Below are 25,966 nucleotides of genomic sequence, written 5' to 3'. Positions count from 1 at the left end.
TCTGTCCACATAAGCTTTTAGGAGCGCTAGGAATCAAACGCGAGAGAAAAAGAAGGTCATATTGAGGTTTCATTATTAAAGTACTGTATATAATACTGGAAATATTGTATAATGTCCAATGTTCTTGTAGGATATTTGTTTATTGCTCATGATTCTTTTGCATTTTAGGGTCTAATTAGGTTGTGACGTTACATTTGAAATACTATCATATATGTGTGATATATTCATACGTCAAGAAAGTCTCTTTCCAACCAGGCAATCAAGCTCATTTTATTACATATTCCACACGAAGAATGTTCTTGCAGCCAATTGTTTTTAACATGCTGATAATTTTGTTTAGTTATTTTATTTAGTTAACATTATCATCTAACGTTTAAAGTTGGAAATACATTTTAACAATCATCAACTCTTTCAAGTGTGACTTTTATAAACCAGTTTTAATGAATGTAAATAAAAATATGAATTAGTTCAAATAAATGTACATTCTTTATTGTCACTATAGCATATACAGAAGTATCAAAGTGAAAGTCTTGGATGCAATTATGTTGTGACAAGAAAGACCAGAATCCACGAAACACTAACTGCATAATATACATGTAATGCACAGTATTCTCATAATTTACATTACTACACAACATGCACAAGAACATAATATACAGAATATGTTCACAATTCATAATGTTTTAAACTGCAATGATCCTTTCAACAGTTCCTGTTACAGTATAAGTTACAAAACAGTGAATGTGTATGTTATGTAATGGAATGCAATATCTGTCTTTACAGGAGCAGCACACCCCAAAAAATGAAAATTCTCTAATTTACTCACCTTCATGCCATTCCAGATGTATATGACTTTCTTTCTTGACATAAACACAAAGATTTTTAAGAAAATAATCCATCTCTGAGAATCCACATAACACAAGTGAATTGTAACCCATGCACGTATGACAGTTGATCGGAAGTGATTGTTAATAGTCAAAAGTTTTTCCCTAGTTACTGGAAACTATTTTCAGTCACAATTATTTGCATGTATTAGGATTTGCCCGAAATATTCATCTGAAGTGACCATTTTTGCATTATTATTACAGTCAAATCTGGACACAGAAAAAGCATGGTAGTGCTTGTCAATCACAGTGCAGTGATTGACAGCGCGCTTGTAAAATGGCATCGGTCATTGTCAGATACAGTACATTTAATACTGTACATTATGTGCAGGGGGAAAATATGAACTAATCGAAGCAAATATGATCCAATTGAAGACTGTAACTGTATGTAGATAACCAGGTCCTGTAATGATTGGTCTAAATCAAGAAAACGTACCGCAAGTATCCTGATAACAACAATGATTGATGATAATGATGATGAAATCATTCGTCTGTGCTATTCCTAAGAAATCATCTCAACAATGTTGTGTAGCAGCAGATAAATACTGATAAAATAATAATAAAAAAATCTTCATATCATTCAAATGAAATTCATCACTCACATCCACACTGGCAAGGCAACACTGTCACTGACCCCTTCACTGCCAGGTCAAGAAGCTGTCAATCAAAAACTCAGTAGCCAATGAGAACACACTGCTGCTAGCCCCGCCCCCACGAGAGATTTGTGTCAGAATGGCGAACGAAAACGTCAGAAGTGTAAACGGAAACTTTAGAAGCGTAAATTGAAACTCTGGAAGCGCATTTGAAAGTACAGATCAGCTAATGAAAGAAGAGAAAACAATGCAACAAATGCCTCGTTTATAATGGGTTTTAATGTTTTTTGTCTCGTCGCTCCGGCCGGGACAAGGCATTACAATATGGTAAGGGGCGTAACATTTCCGTCACACGCTTGAGGTATTCGGCCAATCACAACACACTGGATAGCTGGCCAATCAAAGCACACCTCGCTTTTCAGACCGATGAGCTTTGTAAAAATCGACACATTTCAGAAAGACGGGGCATAGAGGAGAAACAATATTGTACAGTATGTGGAAAATAATGTGTTTTTTAACCTTAAACCGCATAAACACATTTCATTACACCAAATACACAAAATAATGTTATTTTTAGCAACATCATATGACCCCTTTATGCCTTCATTTGTTCCGCAGACGTTTCCCTCTTTTGTTTTTTATCCGCCATCTCTATCTTTCTGTCACTCGGCTCGGCTAATATCCGTCCTGTGCACTGAACTCTCTCTCCTCCACATCATGAGTAGACACGCCGCTTACTGCTGATTGGCTACAAGTTTGTTTTGCTATGGACCTTTTTCACATTTCCGGGTTTCCCAGCAACGGAAGTCGTCATAGTTGGGTTAACTTGAATAGCAGTGAATGGGCGAGTACCACAAATATATGTTTTGCATTCCCATTTGCTCAAATAGCAAAAGAAAACGTGTTTTCATGACTTTCAGTAAAAGAAAAAAAATTGAGAGACTGATAACGGCTGTCAGAAGAGCGAACGATGTCAAATTTACAGTCTCTCCCATAGACGCTGCATTAGAAACACTTTTTGTAATTTGATGCAAAGGTGATATAATACAAAGAATAGTGTTATAAATGTACATCATTTTTAAAAAATACAAATAAGAAAAACTTTCGAGGATTTACGATGCTGATGACCGTTAAAACGTCATCACAGTCTTGTGAAAAGGGTCCATTCGGCCCGAATCCGTTTTCTAAAGCGTTTTTGAAAAATCACTTACCCCCACCTTTAAAGCATGCATATTTGTATGGAACTAATATGCTCACTTTTAGGGGTATAGTTGCACCTTTGAGGTTACTGCCCCAGTAAAGGGCTAAAATACAATTATAGTATATTTTATTTCTGACAGTGTAAACAAAATAGGCCTATGGAATGTTAAAAAACATGGCTTTAAAATCTAATATTAAGTGAGTATGATTACTATTTATGTTATTTTAATAATTTAAAAGATCAGTTTAGTTTATAGGTCGGTATCGGTATCGAAAAAATTAATTTGAAAATATCGGTATCAGATCGAAAATAAACTAAGAGGTATCGCCCATCCCTAACATTCAATTAAAAAAATGGCGCGTTTTAGGTTTCACGTCATTGATGCCAAAATACACATTGGTGCTCGCGCGTGACTTACCACGACGCAATGTGTTTACAACGCCTCTAGTAGTAATTATGTGCATAATTATATACTTTGGCCAGTTGATACTTTATCAGCTCCTCCATCACCCAGGAAATTTAAGGAACATTTGACTGTCCAAAATGGCAGGAAATGGCAGAGGAATAGCAGCATTCACTTTCAGCATTGAGGCCCTGGGTCTCACCAGAGGGTCCATGCCAGAAACCCAAAGAGGGCCAACTCCACTCTTCCCAGTGAGTTGTTTTCTTCTTCCTTTTTCCTCCATCTGAACTTTAAAATCTGCTTCTGTTTAGGCCCGATAGTCATTATCTAGAAAGCCCTGACTTTTGCTTCTTTTTTTTTTGTTTTAGAGAAATGCATTACACTATCTAAGACATAATTCTGCACTCCTTTTCAGCAAATTGAATATAAACCAGGGCCTTTGAAAGCTGGAGAGGATGAAGACTATATGAGAGCTTTGAAACAAGAGATGAGAGGACAAATGAAAGACCTCCCATTTAACATAAAACCCCATGCAGGAAAGGGAGGTGAGTATAGTAGCCTTTATTTAATTTTGGTAACATATAATACCTATTGCTTCCTACTTGGGGTCTTAGGATTTCTGAGATAATCATATTGTAAAAGTATATTACTATGATTGAGAGCACTGAGGGCAATGTTGTGTTTTAACAGTGGCCTTAAGACATTCAATCTATTTAACTTTAAGTGAAATAGTATAACTGATTAGGGATAGTATAACCTTGAAAATAGTTGTGATTGTTATTTGATTGTTTTATTATTTTTACAATGTTACTTAAAATATGAAAAGTCAAAGATTTAGAAGTTAAAAGAAAGTTAACTTTTTTAAAGTGTTTGCCAATGTGCTCACCAGTATAATTCACAGATGTGGAGAGGCACAAGGAGAAATACACTTGAGAAATTAAAAGAATTGGGACACCGGGTAATACAGGAATCACTTATGAGTACTATTTAATTAAGTATATTACTATGATTGAGAGCACTGAGGGCAATGTTGTGTTTTAACAGTGGCCTTAAGACATTCAATCTATTTAACTTTAAGTGAAATAGTATAACTGATTAGGGATAGTATAACCTTGAAAATAGTTGTGATTGTTATTTGATTGTTTTATTATTTTTACAATGTTACTTAAAATATGAAAAGTCAGAGATTTAGAAGTTAAAAGAAAGTTATCTTGTTTAAAGTGTTTGCCAATGTGCTCACCAGTATAATTCACAGATGTGGAGAGGCACAAGGAGAAATACACTTGAGAAATTAAAAGAATTGAAGATGACAACTGGACACCGGGTAATACAGGAATCACTTATGAGTACTATTTAATCGTCTGATTTCAGACAAATTATAAACTTGCTTTGTAGATTGTGAGCTGAAGCCACAAAAGAGTCATAAGTCATCACATACTAAACGTATTAAATGAACTGCATTATACATATAGGTTTGGATTGTGCTGTTGTCTCACTTGCGCTTGTTTTTCAGGAACTTGAAAAGAAGGGAGACGTAAAATCAGATGAGGAGGATGAAGCAGAGGGAGGGAAGAAAGATGACGAGGAAGAAGAAATTGATGAAGAGCTTGAAGAGGTAAAAGCATTTACTAATAGCAGTATTTAAGGTTAAACAATTCTTTCTCAACAGCATCTGTAGCATGTTGTACATGAAAATTTAACACAGAAATTAAAATTCTTAATTTCAACTTTAGTCTAACTATAACACTTAAATTTGCGCTTGTTTTTCAGGAACTTGAAAAGAAGGGAGACGTAAAATCAGACGAGGAGGATGAAGCAGAGGGAGGGAAGAAAGATGACGAGGAAGAAGAAATTGATGAAGAGCTTGAAGAGGTAAAAGCATTTACTAATAGCAGTATTTAAGGTTAAACAATTCTTTCTCAACAGCATCTGTAGCATGTTGTACATGGAAATTTAACACAGAAATTAAAATTCTTAATTTCAACTTTAGTCTAACTATAACACTTAAATAGTGCATGCTTAAGCACGAGACTGGTGTGATTGTATCACAACAAAACGTGTGTGCGAAGCTAAAAGCCGCTTTTCAAATAGCTTTTCATTCTACTAATGGAAACATTCGAATATTTTTTTTCCTTTGACTTGTCCTTTAGTTTGTAAAACGTAATGTTGTAGTACGAGACCGGTCTTAAGGCCATTTTTTGATGGTCTTGGTCTTGTCTTGGTCTCGACCGCATTTGTACTTGGTCTTGTCTTGTCTTGATTTTTACGTGTTTTAGTTCATTTTAATGCTTGTTTTGTTTTATTTTAAACTATTTTAAGTCATATTGAGGTCCCCTTGGAAGTTTGTTGAGGCCCCATAGTGGACCCTGGTTAAGAACAAATGATTTATACTGTTATGCCGGGTCAGAAATTAGGAACTGTGTCAAAAATGTCACCAAAATTAATACATATACACACAAAATTCAAGCTATTGTTGCAAAAAAAAGTGCTCGAGTGTATGAGATGTGGATTTTTATTAGAGCCCGACCGATATGGGTTTTTTGGGGCCAATACCGATATGAACTGTTTTGAAAAAATATATATTGCTTTTATAAAAACATCCAGTAAACAATTTTTTTAACATTATTTATGCATTTGTAATTGTACCAATTCAGATGCAGCTTTTGTGCCACCACTGCAGTTCAAAGATGAATTTTGTTGTTAAAGATTTCATTTGTTTGGTAACAGCTCTGTAACAGCTAAGTGTCTTATTATTGTATTTAATTATTTAAAATAAGGCATTTCTCAGGCAGCAAATGTGGATCCTTTAGATGAATTTGAGCAATGCTGGTCTGGTCTTGGTCTTGTCTTTGTCTCAACCGCTCAAAGTCTTGGTGACTGTTGTCTTGGTCTCGGATTAGGTGGTCTTGACTACAACACTAGTAACATGTGACACTATTTTCTTATTTATTTACTAATATGTTTATCTGATGCACCTAACATTCAGGGCCCTGTTCTTCGTACATCGCTCATTACATCCGAGATGAAATGTCAAATCCAAGCTAATCAGGATCTGGCTAACTCGGTTCTTTGAACGCACCTGGCTGGATTGTGTTATCTGAGATAATTGCGTGTTCATGGGTTGGTTTAAAAGGGGCTATGTATCGATACTCGAAACCACGATCAGCAATGCAGCGATTGGCTGGCGGCAAGACAGCAACGTAATGACATATAATTAAAAAAGACACCTGACGAAAAACTTGACAAATTTTTGGACTTTTATAAGGAAACAGCCAAGCGAACAAAAGTACATAAATGTTATAATAGATAAATGAAATGTGCACTGTTTTTATTTTATTAAATTTTTTTTTACATGATTCCCAATTATTTATATTCACGATTTGTAATATTTGTACAGGCTTTACATTTTTATTTCAATGTAGCAATTAGCAATTCATTTAATTTTATATTTGAACAGATTTGTTACGTGACAGCATTAATTAAAGTTTCTTAAGGGTCAAGATCAAGTTATCTGCATCTCCTGCGTGCTCCACCAAGCCACACATAATAGCTATAATAACTCAAATGAATGCACGACTCTACATTATTTGTATAGCATGTAAGACTCGAATACAATTATGAAGTACCGGTAATAATTTTATGACGAATAAATCTTTCTGTGAGTAAAACTGGCATTCTGTAGTATTAAAGACTACACAACATTATATTATCTTTAAATACATTTTTAAATGATTATTTTTAAATTATTGTCCCTGGATTAGTAGGGTACTCTTGTAATAAATTAGCGGTGGTAGAGGACAGGTTTTAAGTATCAATTCTGCTTAAAAAGATGCAATCTAATCCTGTTTACATGAAATAAGCCTGCTCCCGGGCAGGTTTAAGCTTATGGACCTGTTGCTATGACAGCAACTCCGGGATGAGCTTCGAAGAACCAACCAATCCAAGATCATGCCAAATCGTCAACAATCAAATCCAGCTAACTGAGTTAGCGATTGTTAGAAAACACTCTCTGTCTTTCTGTTGAGTCCAGACATGTCTTACCCCTCCTTTTTCTCCCTCTCTCTCATTCTTCTATATACAACGCATTCTCTCTGAATTCCTCCTTCTGTATCCATCTCTCTCTCTTGATATTATGTTTGAAATATGTCTTACTTATATGCGAAGTATGCATGCTTAAATGTATACATTAGCTTCTCTTGTTTTTCTGTCCCCAATAAGGACATGAATGTTAGGACTACAAGGGTAAAGGAGTTCGTGATGAAACCATGAAGACAGTTCAGCATTTTTCGCAAAAGTCTATTCCTAATATGTCCATGTTTTTCTGTACATGTGGCTATTTTATATAAACACATGTTCTTGGCCAAAGATCCTACGTGTATGTTATTCATATCCTCATTGGTTAAGAGGATGAAACTCCCCTCGACATATGCCTATATAATATCTGTATTTCTATGAATAAATCGAAGTATTGAGGATACATTTGACTGTGTGTTTTCTTACTTCCCGGCCGTTTATTTACACTTTAAGTAACTGAGAATTCTTCAAGGTGGCAAAGAGAATTTACTGAGGGACCAAATTGTTATTCTTTATTAACAGCGATGTACGAAGAACGGGCCCCAGGTGTGTGAGGTGGTGTTTATTTATTTTTCTGTGGTATTCATTCATTCATTAACAAACCTTATGGCATTCCTGTCATCGGTCAAGAGCACACCCAAGTACCCGCATATATCTAACATGGTTTCAGTTACTGGGAAAACTATTTTAGTGCAACTGTTTTGACAGCACAGAGTATTTTAGGACACGACAGTCATGTTTGAATAATCAATAACAAATGTACTTTGAATTCCAGAGCACTAAAAGCACTCAATGCATGATCAAACTTTTTTTTTCTTCCCATAGGAAAATGACTACATAGCAAACTACTATGAAGATGGTGATGATTACGGGGGAGGAAGTGATGACAACATGGTCAACATAGCATTCAAAGCTTAAAAATAATTAGGAGATTCAGATACTAAAATATAATTCCTTTATTTTCAACCTGCATCTACAGGATGAAGGCACATACTGATCAAATGTCATCAGTGTACTCCATGTTTCATAGAAATGCTTACATCTCTGCTACTTCAATGGAATCTAACATGTTTGAGAATATTATACAAATCATCCCTGTGCTCTTGCTAGAAGAAAAAAAACAGGAATCCATTAGGGTTCCATTAAGTTTTGTTTTTCTTTTTTTACAAGCAAAGTTAAAAAATTTAAAACCAGCAACTTTTTTTTTTTTTTTTACCATTAGTTGCAATACTGAATCTGGATTCTACATTTTCTAAAATAAATTACCATGTTTATTTCCCTGACAACCAAACAGTGGCAGCAAATATCTTAAACAATATATCAGCTGCTTGCCATTGATGCAAACTACGAGCTTAATAGAGGTACAGAGATATACACTGGCTCATGAGTGACACACACATAACAAAACCAGCAATCAACTGCAAAATGCATCAAGGACAAATGCTGACAGGACTGGAATCATTTCGTGATTACTCGATCCTCTCACGTGTTTCAGTTAATTTCACTTAAAATGTAATTAATTTTCCCTTAAAATGTAAGTGCCCCTTTATGTTTCCTCTTCATTCTTGACAAAATGTTGCTGTTTAGGAGCAGGCTGTAGGTGAGAGGCAGCACTGGTCCGTGGTAGCCCATGAGGCTCAGCAGCAGCTGCCTGTGTTGGTCCAGGCCTGATAGAGTCTATGGTAGTATGGTGGCTAACATCTGCTTTCATCAAAACTTCATAGTACAACAGGTAAAAAACAGGTGTAACTATGCCCACGACCAACATAATGGCAACTGCGGTCCACCATCTCATTCCCCAGTCAGCACCATAGTATGGGTCTTTCTTTTGGGCTGGTCTACGCTCGGGGTCTCCCAAAAGCGGCTGCTCCAGCGAGGACACAACCTCGTTCAGGCCGCTCCTGGAAGGGTCAGATGACTTGACGAGAAACTGAATGTCCTTGTCCTTCTCCTGCAGGAAGCACTCCACGCTGTCCACAGATGAGGAAGAGGATGAGGAATCTAAGGAAGTTCCAGAAATCAGGATCTCCGAGATTCTACAAGTGCCGCCTGGTGAGCTGCTTTTGTGGGGAGCGGTGTTGTGAGTTTCTGTGAATGAGCTGAACTTTCTCACAGGGATCCTTATGGAACGCAGCGCAAAGAAGTCCTGCTCAGTTAGAAGATTGTTGGCCCGCTTTATGTCTGCAACCTGAGATAACAAGAATGAAAATCAGTACAATCAGTTCAAGCTCTGACGACAACAACCTTACATACATTATATATATATTTGGGCAGCTATTTGGGGGCAGGACTGCTTTGTTTTTACATGTCAGAACAACTAAGAAACATGGAGTAATGGGAAAATACAGAGCTAGTTGTGTCCCAAACAAGATCAGGAAGAACCTGTTATTATGGGGTGTAATGTGAAGCAGAAATGTGTTTACAGCAGCAAGGCAACATAATAACTTGTGACGCTAATGTAGAATTCAGTTTGTGGGCCGACACAAATAAATGTGAGTATAACGAACAAGGTGCACACAATGTAAATAATTAATTGTATAGTGTAGAGCTTACACGTATAGCTATCGCGGGACCTTTCGCAGTGCGTGTCCTGCGTGCCCGTCCGCTAACGTTATGCCACTGGGCAGATAGCACATTGCCTGTTACGTCATTTAGGCTGCCTTGTTGAGCCCAGTGGCACTGAGAACATTATATATCACACACTTCAAGCTGTTTTATTTTCCAAATGTAATAGGATTAGTCCAATGAATCGTTCGGTTTGTAATACGTACCGAACCGAAAGCCTCGAACCGAATGGTTCAATACGAATACGTGTATCGTTACACCCCTAATATTCATAGATCCACCTATACTCAATGACGTAAGGGTGTAGAGTTACAATCAAGCCATTTTAAGACATGAATAAATAACTAATTTCGATATTTTTGATGAAATCCGAGAGCTTTCTGACCCTCCATAGACAGCAACGATCCTACCACGGTCAAGGCACAGAAACGTAGTAAGGACATTGGTAAAATAACCATTCATTCTCTTAACAAGGTTTTATTTAATTTCCAATAGTTTGTTTTAGGACCAGCCAGACTTTCAGCATCTTTGTTGATTTTAATCAATATATCCTTATGATCTCTTAATACTGAAGTTTCAATTTTCACCAATTCAACATCATCTGCACTATGCAGAAATTGACCAAAAATCAATACGTGAGTGTTTAGTCAAATCATTATTTGTCCAGGTATACATTCTTTGATGTGGGTAAGTATATCTCCAGTAGAGGTCGACCGATAGTGGATTTTGCCGATACCGATAGTTAGGTTGGACCACACTGGCCGATACAGATTAATTAACCGATAGTTTTAAAATTGATACTGAACAAAAACTAAAATAGTGCTTTATTAACAAAAACAGTACTGAACCATACTAGTAGTAGGAGTAAAAAAATATATAATAATAATAGTAATAGTAAATGTTGAAATTAACACACTCTAACAAGGAACAATACTTACACAGCTTTCATTAATCTTAATGCTACAAATGGACTCTTATTTTAAAGTGTTACCATTTCATTTCAACTATCATGCTTAAAGATGCACATCTTTAAATATATACACAAAGGCTCTAGCATTAAAATGATATACATATGGATATTGTATGTATACTCTCACACTTTAACTGCTTCTATTCTTGAACACTTGATGATTATCTAATCAAAATAAAAGCGCAGCGCTGAGTCTAGGAGAACTCACCGGTATCACACACACTCCGAACGCGTCGCGTTCAACTCGAGCAGTGGTCTAAAACAGTTTATTTAATCACCAAACAGACAAAAGTTTACTTCAAGAATGAACAATTTGGCATGGATGAGTTTGAAGTTTGGTGTTTAAAAAATGGAGCAAACGGAGAGAGAAAGCGCGACTTATATTATAGCTCTATAAATTAAGCATACAGACTTTATTAGAGCCACAGAAAGACAAACGTTTTGCTGAAAATGCACAATACACAATTAATTATGTACATTAACAATGATTCGGGATCAATATAATGTAATTTAAAGGAAAACTATGTGAATGGTGCGGCAGGATTTTCTGTCGGCTGCATTTAAATCCGCGTCTGAAGTTTCCCGCTCTGTTCAGCGTGCAGTATCACGTGTCTAAACAAATAGCACGTGCTGTCAGTGATTTCAACCACTAGAGGCCGCTCTCGCACTGTGTAATGACAGCAGACCTTTCTCAGCCGCTTCAGCAATGGGCGCAAACCCGGCATGGATTTTTGTCGATAACCGATATTTCCAGCAATCAACTATCGGTGCCGATTAATCGGCAAAACCGATACATCGGTCGACCTCTAATCTCCAGATATCTAAAAGATCCATTCTTGCATATATGTTTTTTTTTTAATACATGTTTTTTCATTGTTTTTAGGGGGCAATCGGTCTATTTATTCTTGCTTTGAGCTGCACGTAAACAATGAATGCGCATGGTGCTGCTGACGTAGAACACGCATGCGCTGCACCTTGTTTACATTCAGAGGAAAGCATAATATCGTCATCGTACTCTCCAAAATGGTGCCAGGGTGACTCGGGGGGAAATAATTGTTGAATAAAGTCGTTATTTTTGTTTTCTTTGCACACAAAAAGTATTCTCGTAGCTTCATAAAATTACGGTCGAACCACTGATGTCACACGGACTATTTTACCGATGTCCTTACTACGATTCCGTGCCTTGACCGTGTTAGGACCCTTGCTGTCTATGGAGGGTCAGAAAGCTCTCGGATTTCATCAAAAATATCTTAATTTGTGTTCCAAAGATGAACTAGGGTCTTACGGGTTTGGAACAACATGAGGGTGAGTAATTAATGACACAATTTTCATTTTTGGACTATAACTATCCCTTTAAAATTTACATTTAAGATTGAATTAATAAATAAAAGTATTATTCCAGATTTCAAGTATAATGATATACAACAATATACTTTACATTCATAAGATTTCATGGTCATGCCTGTTGCATTTCTATGAACATACTGAAACAGAAGAACAAGGGAACTCTGACTTACAGTACAGAAATATTGCAGAGAAATACTGATCAGCGTATCTCCCTCTTTTATGTCCCGTATCAAGTAGACAATATCGTCCTTGCGATCTGTAGATGTGCTCCTGCGATGCCTCTCCCTGCCTCTGGAACGCAGCTCAAAGGTCTCTCTATCCTCCTCCGAGTAGTCAGTCTCCGAGTTGTTTCCAAAAGCAGACATGTAACCACCTGTGGGTGGCTGCACTGTGGTTGCAAACTGGAAACCATTGTGCTGGTTCCTTCCAGTCATTTTTCACTGTAAAAAGAACAAAAGGCAGATGAATTAAGTTTTTGTTGGACATGCGTGTGCTTCACAAACTACTCTATGTTTGATGGTTCTGAGGTTATTTGGAAATTGCTGAGGTTAGGAAAAATGAGATACGGATTGTTATCTTAGTAGCCTACTGTAGGCGTACTCTGCAGTGTACAACAGCTAACACTGCTGATAAGACTAAATTCAACCTTGGCCGACATTAACAGACGCTATTTTAGGAATTTTCACTAGCTAATTTATGTTGAAACAGCAAAAAAGTTTAACTAGTTTTTCCATGTGAACTGGATTTCTTATGTGGCCTGGCACTCGCAGGTAGAGCTGACTAGCAGCTACACACGTATTAGCATGCAAACATGACTTCAAAAGATTAACATACACGTTTTATATTCAAGAAACTAACAAAGACATCTGACCAAACAGCCTTTAAGCACACGAAGTAAACGCTAAACGGCTATGATTTTTGAATAAAATCACTTAGTAAGGTTTATAAAAGTAAAAGCTAAGTAGCTCAGTTAGCATTTTATTTTAGCCAGCGTTACGATAACGTTACACAACTTCAATATCTCATCTGAATAAAGAAACGAAATAGTCTCTTAGAATGCAGAATAACACCGCAATTCCTGTAAACATATCACGCTGTGATTAAACAATACCTTGAAATCCTCTTTAGTAAACCGGGTCAATGATCTCGTGCTAATGATGCTAACCAAACTTTATATCAACAAACAGGGATTTGCTATCCATCTCGATTTCAGGTAACGTTAATAAACTAGCGCTCAATAATCTTCTGTTGATCATTTTGGTGCGGTTTACCTGAGAAACGAATGTGGTCCGCTTGACTTCAGTGATTATGGCATTCTCCAGTTTCGGCTATGTGCCTCATTGCGTTACTCCAGCTGCTGGATTACTGGAGACAGAAGCCACGTCAACACGAGACAGCGTGAGCACGCGCTGACATCAGCGACATCGCTCCGTGTTTCCCCTACATCACCAACAACTTCGGGACGGGTAACTAAGTTATGTATAACGATGATGATGATCATTATTATTGTTGTTATTATTATCTGATTATTAATACACAAATAAGCACTGGTTAATGAATGTTCAGATTACTGGTTATTGTTATATTGAAATGATTTTCACTAATCAACATCACACACGCAGTGGTTTCAGTGAAAAAGTAGATTTGATTTTTTTTCAAAATGTGTAATTATTCCATGTCAATTTGTACAATGTGCATACTGGACATAGCACTGTAAATTAAGATTTATGTATAATGTGATAAATTAATGTGGTGAAATAAAGTGCTTATAGATAGATGCCACCTCACCTGTCCTCAGATTTAGCTAGTCTGGGCTGTGTTTCCCAAAAGCATCGTAGTACAGTTAAAAAGGATCAAACATTCACTGATGGTCCAGACAGAAACACGATGCATTAAAGGGGTCATATGATGCGATTTCAATTTTTCCTTTCTCTTTGGAGTGTTACAAGCTCTTGGTGCATAAAGAAGATCTGTAAAGTTGCAAAGACTAAAGTCTCAAAACCAAAGATATATTCTTTATTAAGTTACCACGCCTACCTAAAACGGCTCGTTCTAACACGCCCCCACATATCTACGTCATGATGTGGGAATATTTGCATAACGCTGCCCAAATGTTCACGCAAAGAAAGAAGGCGTAACTTTTATTCTCACTGTAGTATTGTTGACGCTGCAGCCATGTCATGAAGACGCTGTGTGCTTCATTGTGACAGAGAAACTACTTTCTTTGGTCTTTCAAAAGCGGACGATATCGCTTCGTCATGCCTAGAGATGATCTGTGCTGGTCGCTGAGGAAATACATGAGTTTTGGGCAGTAGAGTAGCACTTGTTGTTTGTCATTTCTCTGATCACAAATGCAGACAGGGTTTTATGTTTACGTGGCGCGATGCGATGCAGCGCAACGCGTAAAAATACAGTATAAGTCATAATAATCCGTAATTATGTCCCCACTGGATGCAACAAATGCCTCGTTTGTAATGGGTTTTAATGTTTTTGTCTCATCCCGGCCTAACAGGGCTTCAACAGTATGGTGAGGGGCGTAACATTTCCGTCACACGCTTGAGGTATTCGGCCAATCACAACGCATTGGAAAGCTGGCCAATCACAGCACACCTTGCTTTTCAGACTGATGAGCTTTGTAAAAATCGACGCGTTTCAAAAAGGTGGGGCATAGAGGAGAAACAATAATGTACAGTATGTGGAAAATAATGTGTTTTTTTAACTTTAAACCGCATAAACACATTTCATTACACCAAATACACAAAATAATGTTCTTTTTAGCAGCATCATATGATCCCTTTAAGAACCGGGGGGTGAAAACTATTGAACAGGATGAAGATTTTCCAAATTTTCCACCTTGCTTTTCAGACTGATGAGCTTTGTAAAAATCGACGCGTTTCAAAAAGGTGGGGCATAGAGGAGAAACAATAATGTACAGTATGTGGAAAATAATGTGTTTTTTTAACTTTAAACCGCATAAACACATTTCATTACACCAAATACACAAAATAATGTTCTTTTTAGCAGCATCATATGATCCCTTTAAGAGCCTAACTACTATTGAACAGGATGAAGATTTTCCAAATTTTCCTTATTTTGTTGAAATATATATATATTTTTCATTTAGTACTGCCTTTCCGGAAGCAACATAAGATACTTGCATGTTTCCCGGAAGACAAATTAAGTACAATTTACCTTGATCTTCAAATTCAAAAAGTGTTCACCCCCCGGCTCTTAATGCATCGTGTTTCCTTCTGGAGCATCAGTGAATGTTTGAAGCTTTGTTAATTGTTGTGTTTGAGTCCCTCAATTGTCCTCAGTGTAAAAAGATGGATCTCAAAATCGTACAGTCACTGCTGGAAAGGGTTCAAATATGCAAAAGATGCTGGAAAACTGAAGAATCAGCAGGACCTGGAGGATTTTTCTGAAGAACATTGCTCAGTGTAACTGTTCAGAACAAACAAGGGACTCATGAACAACCATCACAAATCATCTGGATCATCCAGGTAACCACACAGTATTAAGAAACAAGGGTTCCCAAACTTTTGAAAGGGGTTATTTTTAATAATTTCAGCTATTTTTTGCCTTGTGGACTATATGTAAAATATCTTACTCAGGACAGTACTAAATAAAAAATAATCTTTTCACACTGTCACTGCTGGAAAGGGTTCAAATATGCAAAAGATGCTGGAAAACTGAAGAATCAGCAGGACCTGGAGGATTTTTCTGAAGAACATTGCTCAGTGTAACTGTTCAGAACAAACAAGGGACTCATGAACAACCATCACAAATCATCTGGATCATCCAGGTAACCACACAGTATTAAGAAACAAGGGTTCCCAAACTTTTGAAAGGGGTTATTTTAATAATTTCAGCTATTTTTTGCCTTGTGAACTATATGTAAAAAAAAAAAATATGTAAAATATCTTACTCAGGACAGTACTAAATAAAAAATAACATGCATTTTGTATGATCTCTCTTATTTTGTTAAAATTATTCAAATTTTCACAGATTCTGCAAGGGGTTCCCAAACTTTCGCATGCCACTGTAAGTTCATTGTAGCTGCATTGGTTTCAATGGGTCTACGATGTACTTAAGCGTACAATGTTTTTGGGAAACGCAGCTCTGATCAGTTTTCATCTCTTCCCCAGTAGCTTGCTGAGTGTCTAACCTGAAGGACCGATCTGCTACTGTCCAGAATCAGGTGGTTTGTCTTCGTCTGGCATCTTAGCTGAGATCTGTCCATTATGGGTGACCCTAGCAGTAGTTGTGAATCACCAGTGGCGTAGCTCTCAACATCACTGATGCACACGAGCCCTCACAGCATGTCAAGCTGCAATCTGTGTGACCCTAACCTACCCTCACTTAACTCTTCAAAAGCAACCCAAGCCAACCAACCACTCAAAACACCCTAACATCAATGTAGCAACACACTAAAAACAGAAGAGTCCAGGTACTGCATAGCAATACGCTAACATCTAATCAGAAACCTCTGCAAATGCATGCAAGGACAAGAAACCACCCAAAATATCAACAACCATGTTGCAATGTGCTAAAAAATGCATACAATATCTGCAATCAATGCACTGATAATCACCAAAAACATCCAAACAACCACATAGCAATGTGCTAAAAACATACTCTACAAACTTAAACTCTATAACTACAGTATATACAGTATTTACACACATACTGTACAGTAGGTCCCACTGTAATGACTCAGTGTCTGGGCTTCCTTCTTTGAGGTTCCTCCGGAAGGGGCTCTTTTCTGATTTCCACATGGACCCAAGGAGCGAAGCTTTTCCTACTGGTTGTAGAGAAGCTCTCAGTGATGAGCACACGTCCATCAGAATGTTCTGTCTCCACCAGTGCAGGACAGTTGAGGGTCTCCCAGAGATGCTGCTTTATGTTGAGTCCCAGCTCAAGGCATTGGTTGTGAATCGATGTGAATGACAGAGGAAGCTCTCTACTAGAGAAAGCCACAGGTAAGAAATTATTTTATGTCTCATAATTTGTGTTATAACTGGCACAAATGAAATTCTACAAACAGAGTCTTTCAAGTTCAAAACAAGGTGGTGCTCTGTAACGTCTACCATTTTTTCTACCATCTTTTATAAAATGATGATATACTTTAAGGAACTTTAATTTCTTTATTGCATAATTGTAGTTTATTGCTATTGCCTGATATGTAGGCCTAACAATTAATATGCAGTAAAATGTGTATGTAGGTTAATTATGCATATGTCACTTGAAATAATATTACTATTTGGACTAAATAGTACCAACATACCAACATGAGATGTAGTTTCTTACTACCCACACTGGCCAATGTTATAGTAAAGTAGATGCATTCAACATGGTTTTATCCAGTCTTTCTTCTGTTTTAATGCATCAACTGCCATCTTTGGTAGTCTGTTTTATACTGTTTCGTGTTTAATTCATTAGGGGCGCCCTTTATCTACTGAATAGATGCACTGTGGACTCAATGGATTGAATGATCTTCTTGCACCCCCCTTATACAGCTTCAGTTGAGCATCATTCATTGCATGTGATTCACGGCTGGGTGTAACATTTGCAGTGGTAGCCCCTGTTTTTGTACCTCCCCTTAAATAGGGCCTTACATGTTGAGAAAACAGAGAGGATGTAATATAAACACTAAATCCATTGAGATGTGCGGAGGCGCTGCTCACAGACGGAGCGCTCTGTGATTGATGCCACAAGGAAACGGACCGCACAGGGTCCTGCGTGATGAGACAGGTGGACTTAAGACAAAAGAATAAACATTAAAGCTGGAGGAAGCTACCTCCCTTACCGCACAAGCCTATCCATGTCTTTTTTTATGGGGAAGGCTGTTGTTAGAACTGTCTGCTATGCTGCGGCAGAGAAACATATTTTAGTTGTGTTTTTCATTAAACAGACTTGTTGTCTTAATTGTTTTCCCAATGGCTCTTTCCTAATGCACTCTCCCTTTGTACTTCACCAGCTGAGTCTGTTCATTGACAACAGAAGCCTTCTCTTCCATATGTCTGAAGCACAATTGTGTTGAGCAGATTTTCTTGAGGCCATGTTTTATTGCAAACCAGCTGGCACGACTTACTTTTTGTGTATGTATAGGATATAGGACAGGTACTGTACAAAATATGTACACTTTAGTTATTCATATGTTCTTGTAAGGTATTAATATGCACCCTTTATGGGTAAATAAAGTACAAAATGATAAGTTTTGGGTTCTCAAGCAAACTATAAAAGTACAGCTTTATTTTTTCTTTTTAATTTTTTTTTCTGAGCAAAAAATAATGGGTATTATAAATTTTTTTCCATAATTTACAGGGGGAAAAAACATGTAATTCAGTGTAACATTAGTTTGTATACCAAAAAAGACTGATATTACAGAATATAGAATAGAATACTGATAGTAAAGAAGATATTTAGAACGAAAATCATTAGATGACATTAAAAGACTGTTTAAGGATCACAGTGCAGCCCCAAAATACTAATTAATTGTCATTTTAAATATTTACCAATCTTTGCCACTATCCTTCAGACCACTAGGTTTTACCAATTTGTCATCAAGAATTTAGTATGATCCCTTATTCATTTATATTGTACATTTTAATAAGTACAGGTCAGAAGAATAATAAGTCTGCTGTACATGATTATATCTGTTACGTCGAATGATCATGGAACATTATTTCACCCATATTTTGCCATTTTGTTTTTACAAAAGTTATTTGAAACATTAAAGTAGACACTGCATTAAAGCAGACACACTTGCTTGATTTCTGTGCATATAAAACACTTTTATAAATATAGTTTAATGAGGTCACCAAAAGGGGACATCTCGTTTTTGACCCATAAACTACATTGATATACTGTACTTAATAAAAGTAGCTTTTATAAGTTAAATGGTTGATTCAGAAGTCAGTCTTGTAAAATCATAACATACTCGTATTGCTGGAGCTGAAAAAAAACTACCTGCACATGTTCCATATGCAGTGTGTGTGTTTGATATATATATATAATTTCTTTCATTTGGTATTTTTCCATTTTGTAAGGTGAAACATAAAAGTATAAAATGTAATTTTTCAGTCATGAATAACTGAGTTTGCTGCATTACATGATTCAGGTCATGTTACATAAAGAGCAGACATTGACCTTTTTTGATATGTTAATCTGTATGCATCTTCAGCAGTATGCTGACAACATATTGCGCACAGTTTTTCAGTATCTGTTTATTCTGGAGCTGAAAATGGAAGTATGGCAGGATATTCTGAAGCAATGGTCAAATCCAGCAGGAATCTTGAGGTCTCGTTATTTGTCATGGTCTGCCACAATTGTGCCATGGAGTTTGCTCAAGAGTTTGTCTTTGGTCAACATTCACTTCTCGTTGACCTTTCTGAAATTGATTTTGTTCTTGTACTGGTCTACATATGGCTCATTCTCTCTTTTTTTCTTCTTCCTTCCTTTCTTTCTTTCTTTCTTTCTTTCTTTCTTTCTTTCTTTCTTTCTTTCTTTCTTTCTTTCTTTCTTTCTTTCTTTCTTTCTTTCTTTCTTTCTTTCTTTCTTTCTCTAAATCTTTTTAAATTGAATTCTCTTGATTTGATCTTACTTTATTTTATTACTGTGGTATAAGCAAGCTTGTTCTTAAAAATGTAATCTCCAAAATGTTGCAATACAAGCTTGATTCCTATTCAAAATGAATATAGCGTGAACATCCTTAATTCGCTCTGTAACTCTTGCATACATTCTCTATTGCACATGGTTCTATAGAACAACTTTAAGCATCAAAATAAAAGCTTTATCCTTTTTTCTGTAGGGTATTGAACTTGAACTGTGACCTTCACTGTCGGTCCTTAAAACCGTTTCATGGTGGCCTGTTTTAATTTTATTCTAATTATTGGCATTAGAAATGGATATTATATAATAGATGCAGTGTTTCTAAATAATGCCGCGAGTGGGGCTTGAGGAAGTGAAGTGACGACCTGATGCAGCCCCTGAAGTGAGACACAGGAAACAGAAATACTGCAAAAATAATAATAACGTGATAAAGGTTCGTTGACGACGATATTTAGTCATAATTTTCGTTGACGAAAGCAACACTAGTGTGGAGTCACGCTGTGCTCTCTAACACATGGACACTGTGTTCTCCCCGCAGAGTTTGATCGCTCGCTTCTGTTAAATGTGATTTATTCAACACGGATACATGGGGCATTGATCCATACCACAAGCTATTCTGTAGACCTTTTCCAAGATTTCTGGCTGATGAATGATCTCTTGATGATTTCGGTCCAATTGTCCTCAAAGCAGATAGTGTTACATTTGTTACATAAATGGCTAAAATAAACAGAAATTATCTGATCCATCCAAGGTTTAATGTTGACTGATTTGTGGTGGTCATATGAGACACTTCGTAGGGTTGAGACCGTTCCAATAAGTCTGATGGTGTAATCAGTCAGTCACCATCATTTGGCTTAAAAAGTTCCTGTGCCTTTACTTTTTCACTTTTCAAATGAAAATTAAATCTGTACTTCTCCCTGCATAAATGCTTTATGTGTTTAATTGTCAAAGTTATGCTAAACATTAGCTGACGTGTGTAATTTCTGTGTCATTATTGACACCAAACAAAATCACAAAAATAATTGAGCATATAATGGAAAATAATGCCAACCTGCCAAGTTATGACAAACGGGTAGTTAGTGTGTTTTTTTTTTTCTTTGGTCAAAAATTTGAGAACCTAATTGGTTAGAAAAATTATTTTAATTTATTTGAACTTTACATGTCAACATTGACTGTGGTAATCTGACCAAAACGCAATTGCTTCTTGGTTTATGAGTTTAATTTTGTGTGTTTCCAGATTAAATTCAAACAGATCACTCTCTCTCTTTTAATGTACTAATTATAAATTATCAGAATTGGAATTTAATACTTGTTATAACGTTTTTACGTCTGTCTAAATTTTTAAGGTATTTTTATGTTTTCCATATATAATAAACATGTTGTGGTAATGATTTTTTAAATATAATTCTTAGCAGGAAAAAAAGCATATTCATATTTATAAATTGTATTTATTTATTTATTTACTTACAGACTAAACTATTTTAAGGACTTTTGTAATTACTTTACTCCCTTTTGAGATGTCCATTTATTGACACTTCATCCAGGATGCACTGGCCTGTGTTTGGGGCAATAAGGACCCTCCTCCTGGCTGTTTATCTCCTTAGCGTTTATCCTAATACCCAGGGGGCCACAAATCTATAGAGCCCTGTTTCCCTTCCTTGAGCCTTCTGTCTTATCTTGCTATTGCCTGGTGAAAGAGCTTGACTGCCACAATGCAATCTCTGAATCCATCATGCATAAATGTAGAGGATTTGTACATAAAGCGGTTTGTTGATTCACAAAAGTGAAAGCAGTTTGAAGGCTGGACGTCTGTTATCTTCAGTGGGCCCTGAGGCGAGATGTCCTGCTGACCCTCATCTGTCTTCCCCCATGCCCCCCTCCAGCCCCCTCACTCAGACTCTCGCCTGCTTTCTCTCCCTTTGCTTGCAAGTATTTACCCCATTCTGGTTCGTCATGGTGAAGGAATTTCTGAAGTGGAGGAACTGAACAAACTGGGATCGTGTCTGTTTCCCACCTCCCACCTGTTGATCAGGATCTGTACTAGTGTGTACACAGGATTCCACACCATTGTCTTACTTCTTCCTTTGAGTAAATAGATTAAAAACACTTATTTTGAATTTTATGACAAGAGTGCACCTCAAAAATCTACATCATAACAGAAGTTGTGATCTTTGTCACAAAAAGTATTTTTGGTTGCCTTTTTCCCTATCACGTTTTAGTAATCATCATAAATTATATATCCACTGAATACTTAAAACCTCAAAATTCATCCTGTGAAAACCATTTTAAAATCGAACATTGCATTACCATGTAAATGGTACTTCAAAATCATATTACAAAATGTTTTCTTTCATGAATTATAACAATTTAGCACTTTCACGTCTATATTCAAAAATGGGGGTGAGAGTTAAGAGGTTAAAAATGTTAAACAACATTAAATGTTCCCTCATAGTCTATTCAGTATCATTGCTATCTAAAGGCATTTTTCAGTTTACCGTTGGTAGGTTGTAAAGATTTCAATAATATACCATGTATCTAAAACTAAAATTTAGTTGTGGCTGCTTTAGTCAGTTTTGTAGATATTATGTTTTTGGTGTAGTTTTTGTTTTAGGTAAGTGTATAATTTATGCATCACTAGCATCACTAAAGAATATTGTAAAAATAATGATTGTTGTCAAAAAGGTTTCCTGAACACTCCCTCATTTGCTAGTCATAAAAGCACAGTCCTGTCCCAAATATGTTGTGTTAAGTGATAAGTATTGGTGTACTGGGTTGGTTGGGATGCAACTCAATGGCAACTTGCCATTGCCATTGAGTTGCCATTGAATTTAAAATAGGATCAAGTATTAACATGAACAGGTGTACATTTTTTTTAAGGATACATTGGACAATAACGTGGGAACCCAAACTTTACTGCCGACTCGGTGGGTCCGCAGCCACTGATTCAGAGTCAGTGAGGGAGCTACACTTGATCGAGGATTTGCTCTGTCCTCAATCCAGCCATCTGTCCTGCGGCTGCCAAACTCAGCAGATTGAAGAGGCCGGGACAGAAATTTCCCACATCTCTCGCTCGTTAAATGAGGAATGGGAGGGAAAACCGAGGGAGAAAGAGAACTATCTGTCTGAATGGGGGCTTGATTCGGTCTACTGGAAGGCTGAAGTACCCACGTTTTAAAAAAAGAGTGGGAAAAGAAGAAAAACTAGAGAAAACAATGTTGCAAAAAAAAAAGAGTACAACACAGTCTCCTAAAATCTTTAGAGTGTGTGTGCGCGTCTGTCTGTGAATCGTGAGTGCCCTGCCTTTCTCAAGCGCACACACCCCCGATTTAGTGTGCGAAGCTGAAAAGAAAGGCAATTAGCATTTCAGCCAAGGTCCGACTGGCTACATGCGATGAAGCAATAAGCTTTATAATTTGCTTTTCTTCTCTTCACTGCCATTGAGAGGCTTTTCCTTGTTTAATCCCTTGAAAGTGCATTTCTCTTCACTCTCATCCATTGTTTGCTGCAGTAGCCCATCGGTCATGGAGTTCTGCAGCCTCGGGAACATTCACCGTGTGAAATTCAATGAGACCTTTTCTCTAGTCCTCTACCCATATATTGAGCGGGGGAAAAAAAGTCATTGTGTTTTTTGGAACAAGGACGCAGGATGCAGTTGGCTCAAGTTGAAAGGGTCAGACGACGGCCTGAGGACAATACCTTTGAGAGATTTGCTTTCTTTCTCTTTACTCTCCGGCCAGCAGACTTGATTGGCATGTAGTCCCTCCACTAGAAGCTAATGTTGGTTTGAAAAGTAACATATGACAATACAGAAACAGAGCTTTTGGGCATTCTTGTTATCTGGAGCGGATATTTTCTTATCCTCTGCTTTCATTCCTCAGAAAGAATGGCATCTGCTCGTACTCAACCCTCTCGGCACCCACTCACATACACACTTTTGTGCACTAATTCTAGGTTCCCTGTATCTTTCAAAATAAATAGAAACATTTGGGGCAACGCTCACCAAATGAGTGTCTCGCCAACGAAAAGCTGTGGTCTTCAGATACTCTCTTCAAATGTAATGATGTATGTTTTAACTAGACTCAGTTATTAAATGTTTTAAGTTTCCCAACCTCGAGATGTTCAGGATATCGGCCCGTCTAAAAATACTTGAGGGGCTACAACACAAGCGGCAATTATTGTCTTTTGAGCTCTCCATAGTTGGGAGCCCTGAAGGTTCCCAGAACTTTCTGAATGAGGTCGGTTTCTGAGGTAACAGAGCGTGTTGTGGAGATGACTGTCTCGCTTCTGCTGCTTCATGTGTGTGTTGTGCTGTTACGAAATATCTGTGTAATATCACCACACTGAATGTGGTTTACTTCAGTTTATTATTCACCTATGCACCCCAATGGAGTCTGGTTATTATTGTGCCTTTTTAAACTGATCAAACACGTAATTCGGTCAGTATCAGATGGGTGAGTTTCTGTATCCTTCATCAATTTTTTAAGTATAATGAAGCAGTGACTGAGCTTTTGGTGTTACCGCTACAGGAAAGTCAGTCTGCCAAGTTGCTGAGTCATAGTTGATCAGCTTTGACCAGCATAACCTCAAATGACCTTCAGCCAAGCTTAAGATAGACCTAGCTTAAACCCACACTGTTCATTGCAGTGATGTAACCTACAGATAATGAAATTAAGTAATGCTAGTATTCATAATGGCTCTGTTCCAAAACATAGTGAGGTGCATCAATATCTACTGCATACATAGGCATCATCCTAATTGTAGTGGAACCTCATAAGTGACCAATCTGGAATACTCCACAGCAACTCAAACATCATACAAAAACACTTTTTGACAACAAAATATGATGCTTTCGTCATGAGAGACCCTCTTTTTTAATATAAAGACAGCTATATGTTTGTATAGTAAATGCTGTTTAAAATATGAAGGATTATATCATTAAGACATCATGTTGCTTGCATGCATATTGTCAAAGGGGATTCAAGAGGGGACAGTTGCATATGTTGCAATTGTATCATCTGCCTCATTAAATGCTCAAGCTTGTTCAAGTTAAATGGATTTTGATTGGCTGTCAATGTTAACACTAGAACTGCCAGGGTATACCTAAAACCACCAGCGGGTACATTTTACCCACGCACATGACAACTGTTTTTATATGGCTAAAGAACATATTATTTCACTGTATTATGCCACTGTCAAGTGAACTGTCTAGAGTCATGAAATGATTATGTCTAGTGTATAGATAATATATATATATATATATATATATATATATATATATATATATATATATATATATATATATATAATAATAAAAAAATTCTTCTTCAGGAAACAGGCAGACTAAATAGCACCACAGAAGCAAACAATAAACGATAGAAATGGCAAAACAAAAAATAAATAATCCAAATTTTGAACAATTATGAGTAACATTAGGCTAAAACATAAATATGATATCTTGATCGCTGTCAGATGAGCCGTCAGATGCTGAGCCGACCCAGGATGCTTATCTCCCCACCATCAAACTCTCCATCGCTCATGTTATTTAGTACTTCTTATACCTCTTCAGCATCTAAGTTTACCCACGCACATGACAACTGTATTTATATGGCTAAAGAACATATTATTTCACTGTATTATGCCACTGTCAAGTGAACTGTCTAGAGTCATGAAATGATTATGTCTAGCAAACTCTCCATCGCTCATGTTATTTAGTACTTCTTATACCTCTTCAGCATCCATAAATCGCCTCCTTTTACTCATTTTGTCTTTATTTATGAAACTGATAACCGCTAATTCAGTGGGTGAAAGGTGTTGCCTAGCAATGTACAATGTTAAAACATAAATGTTAAAGCATAAAAGAAAATGAAATTTTGTCCCGCTGGCGTTTATAGGTATAAATGCCCCATTTTTTGATCTGGTTTTATCTAAACAATTTTTAACAACAGGGGATTGTCGCACAATTTGAGTAAAAGTCAATGACTGGGAGACTTGAATGTTTCATTGAAAATCTGTTATGTATATTTGAAAAACAGCCATGGGTAAAATTTCCCCCGTGGCGGTTCTAGTGATAAATCAGCTGGAAAAAAATTGTTCTGAATGTGATTTCAATGGTATTGTTTCTCTGTGCCGTTATCGTTATAGCTGTGGTGTGTTCTTCTCTATTGTCATACAATTAGAACATTTATTAAAATGTTAGAGTTTTCATCCAATGTTACAGTTTTCAACCACCCTGGGCCTTTAGAATGTTTGTTAAAAGCTTTTTAGTAATAGTTATCATTCTTGGTAAGATTGGCCCTTTAGTATATATATATATAT

At 36.8% G+C, this 25,966-nt stretch overlaps 2 protein-coding genes across 3 annotated transcripts; one reads left to right on the top strand and one right to left on the bottom strand.

Annotated features, from left to right (window-relative positions):
- Positions 1 to 3,163: 3,163 nt before the first annotated feature.
- On the top strand, positions 3,164 to 4,406 carry LOC107557435 (DNA-directed RNA polymerase III subunit RPC7-like). Of its 2 annotated transcripts, none has more exons than XM_016240852.1 (3): positions 3,164 to 3,332; positions 3,497 to 3,626; positions 4,337 to 4,406. In XM_016240852.1, exons 1-3 carry the CDS (start codon positions 3,222 to 3,224, stop codon positions 4,366 to 4,368), a joined length of 273 nt encoding a protein of 90 aa, XP_016096338.1. In that variant the 5' UTR covers positions 3,164 to 3,221; the 3' UTR covers positions 4,369 to 4,406. The 2 variants fall into 2 exon arrangements, with proteins under 2 accessions (XP_016096338.1, XP_016096339.1); XM_016240853.1 differs by lacking the exon at positions 4,337 to 4,406 and adding an exon at positions 3,971 to 4,026.
- A 3,687-nt stretch (positions 4,407 to 8,093) lies between these two features.
- Positions 8,094 to 13,481, bottom strand: lysmd3 (LysM, putative peptidoglycan-binding, domain containing 3). Its single transcript, XM_016240851.1, has 3 exons — positions 13,309 to 13,481; positions 12,208 to 12,477; positions 8,094 to 9,343 (listed from the first exon to the last, which is right to left on the bottom strand). The coding sequence occupies exons 2-3, from the start codon at positions 12,469 to 12,471 to the stop codon at positions 8,702 to 8,704; spliced, it is 906 nt and encodes a 301-aa protein (XP_016096337.1). The 5' UTR covers positions 12,472 to 12,477; positions 13,309 to 13,481; the 3' UTR covers positions 8,094 to 8,701.
- Between the last annotated feature and the right edge of the window lie 12,485 nt (positions 13,482 to 25,966).

Source organism: Sinocyclocheilus grahami, unplaced genomic scaffold (assembly GCF_001515645.1).
Source record: "Sinocyclocheilus grahami isolate Dianchi unplaced genomic scaffold, SAMN03320097.WGS_v1.1 scaffold602.1, whole genome shotgun sequence".
NCBI lineage: Eukaryota > Metazoa > Chordata > Actinopteri > Cypriniformes > Cyprinidae > Sinocyclocheilus > Sinocyclocheilus grahami.
Note: the sequence above shows the minus strand (reverse complement) of the source record. Positions and strands in the feature narration are given on the sequence as shown.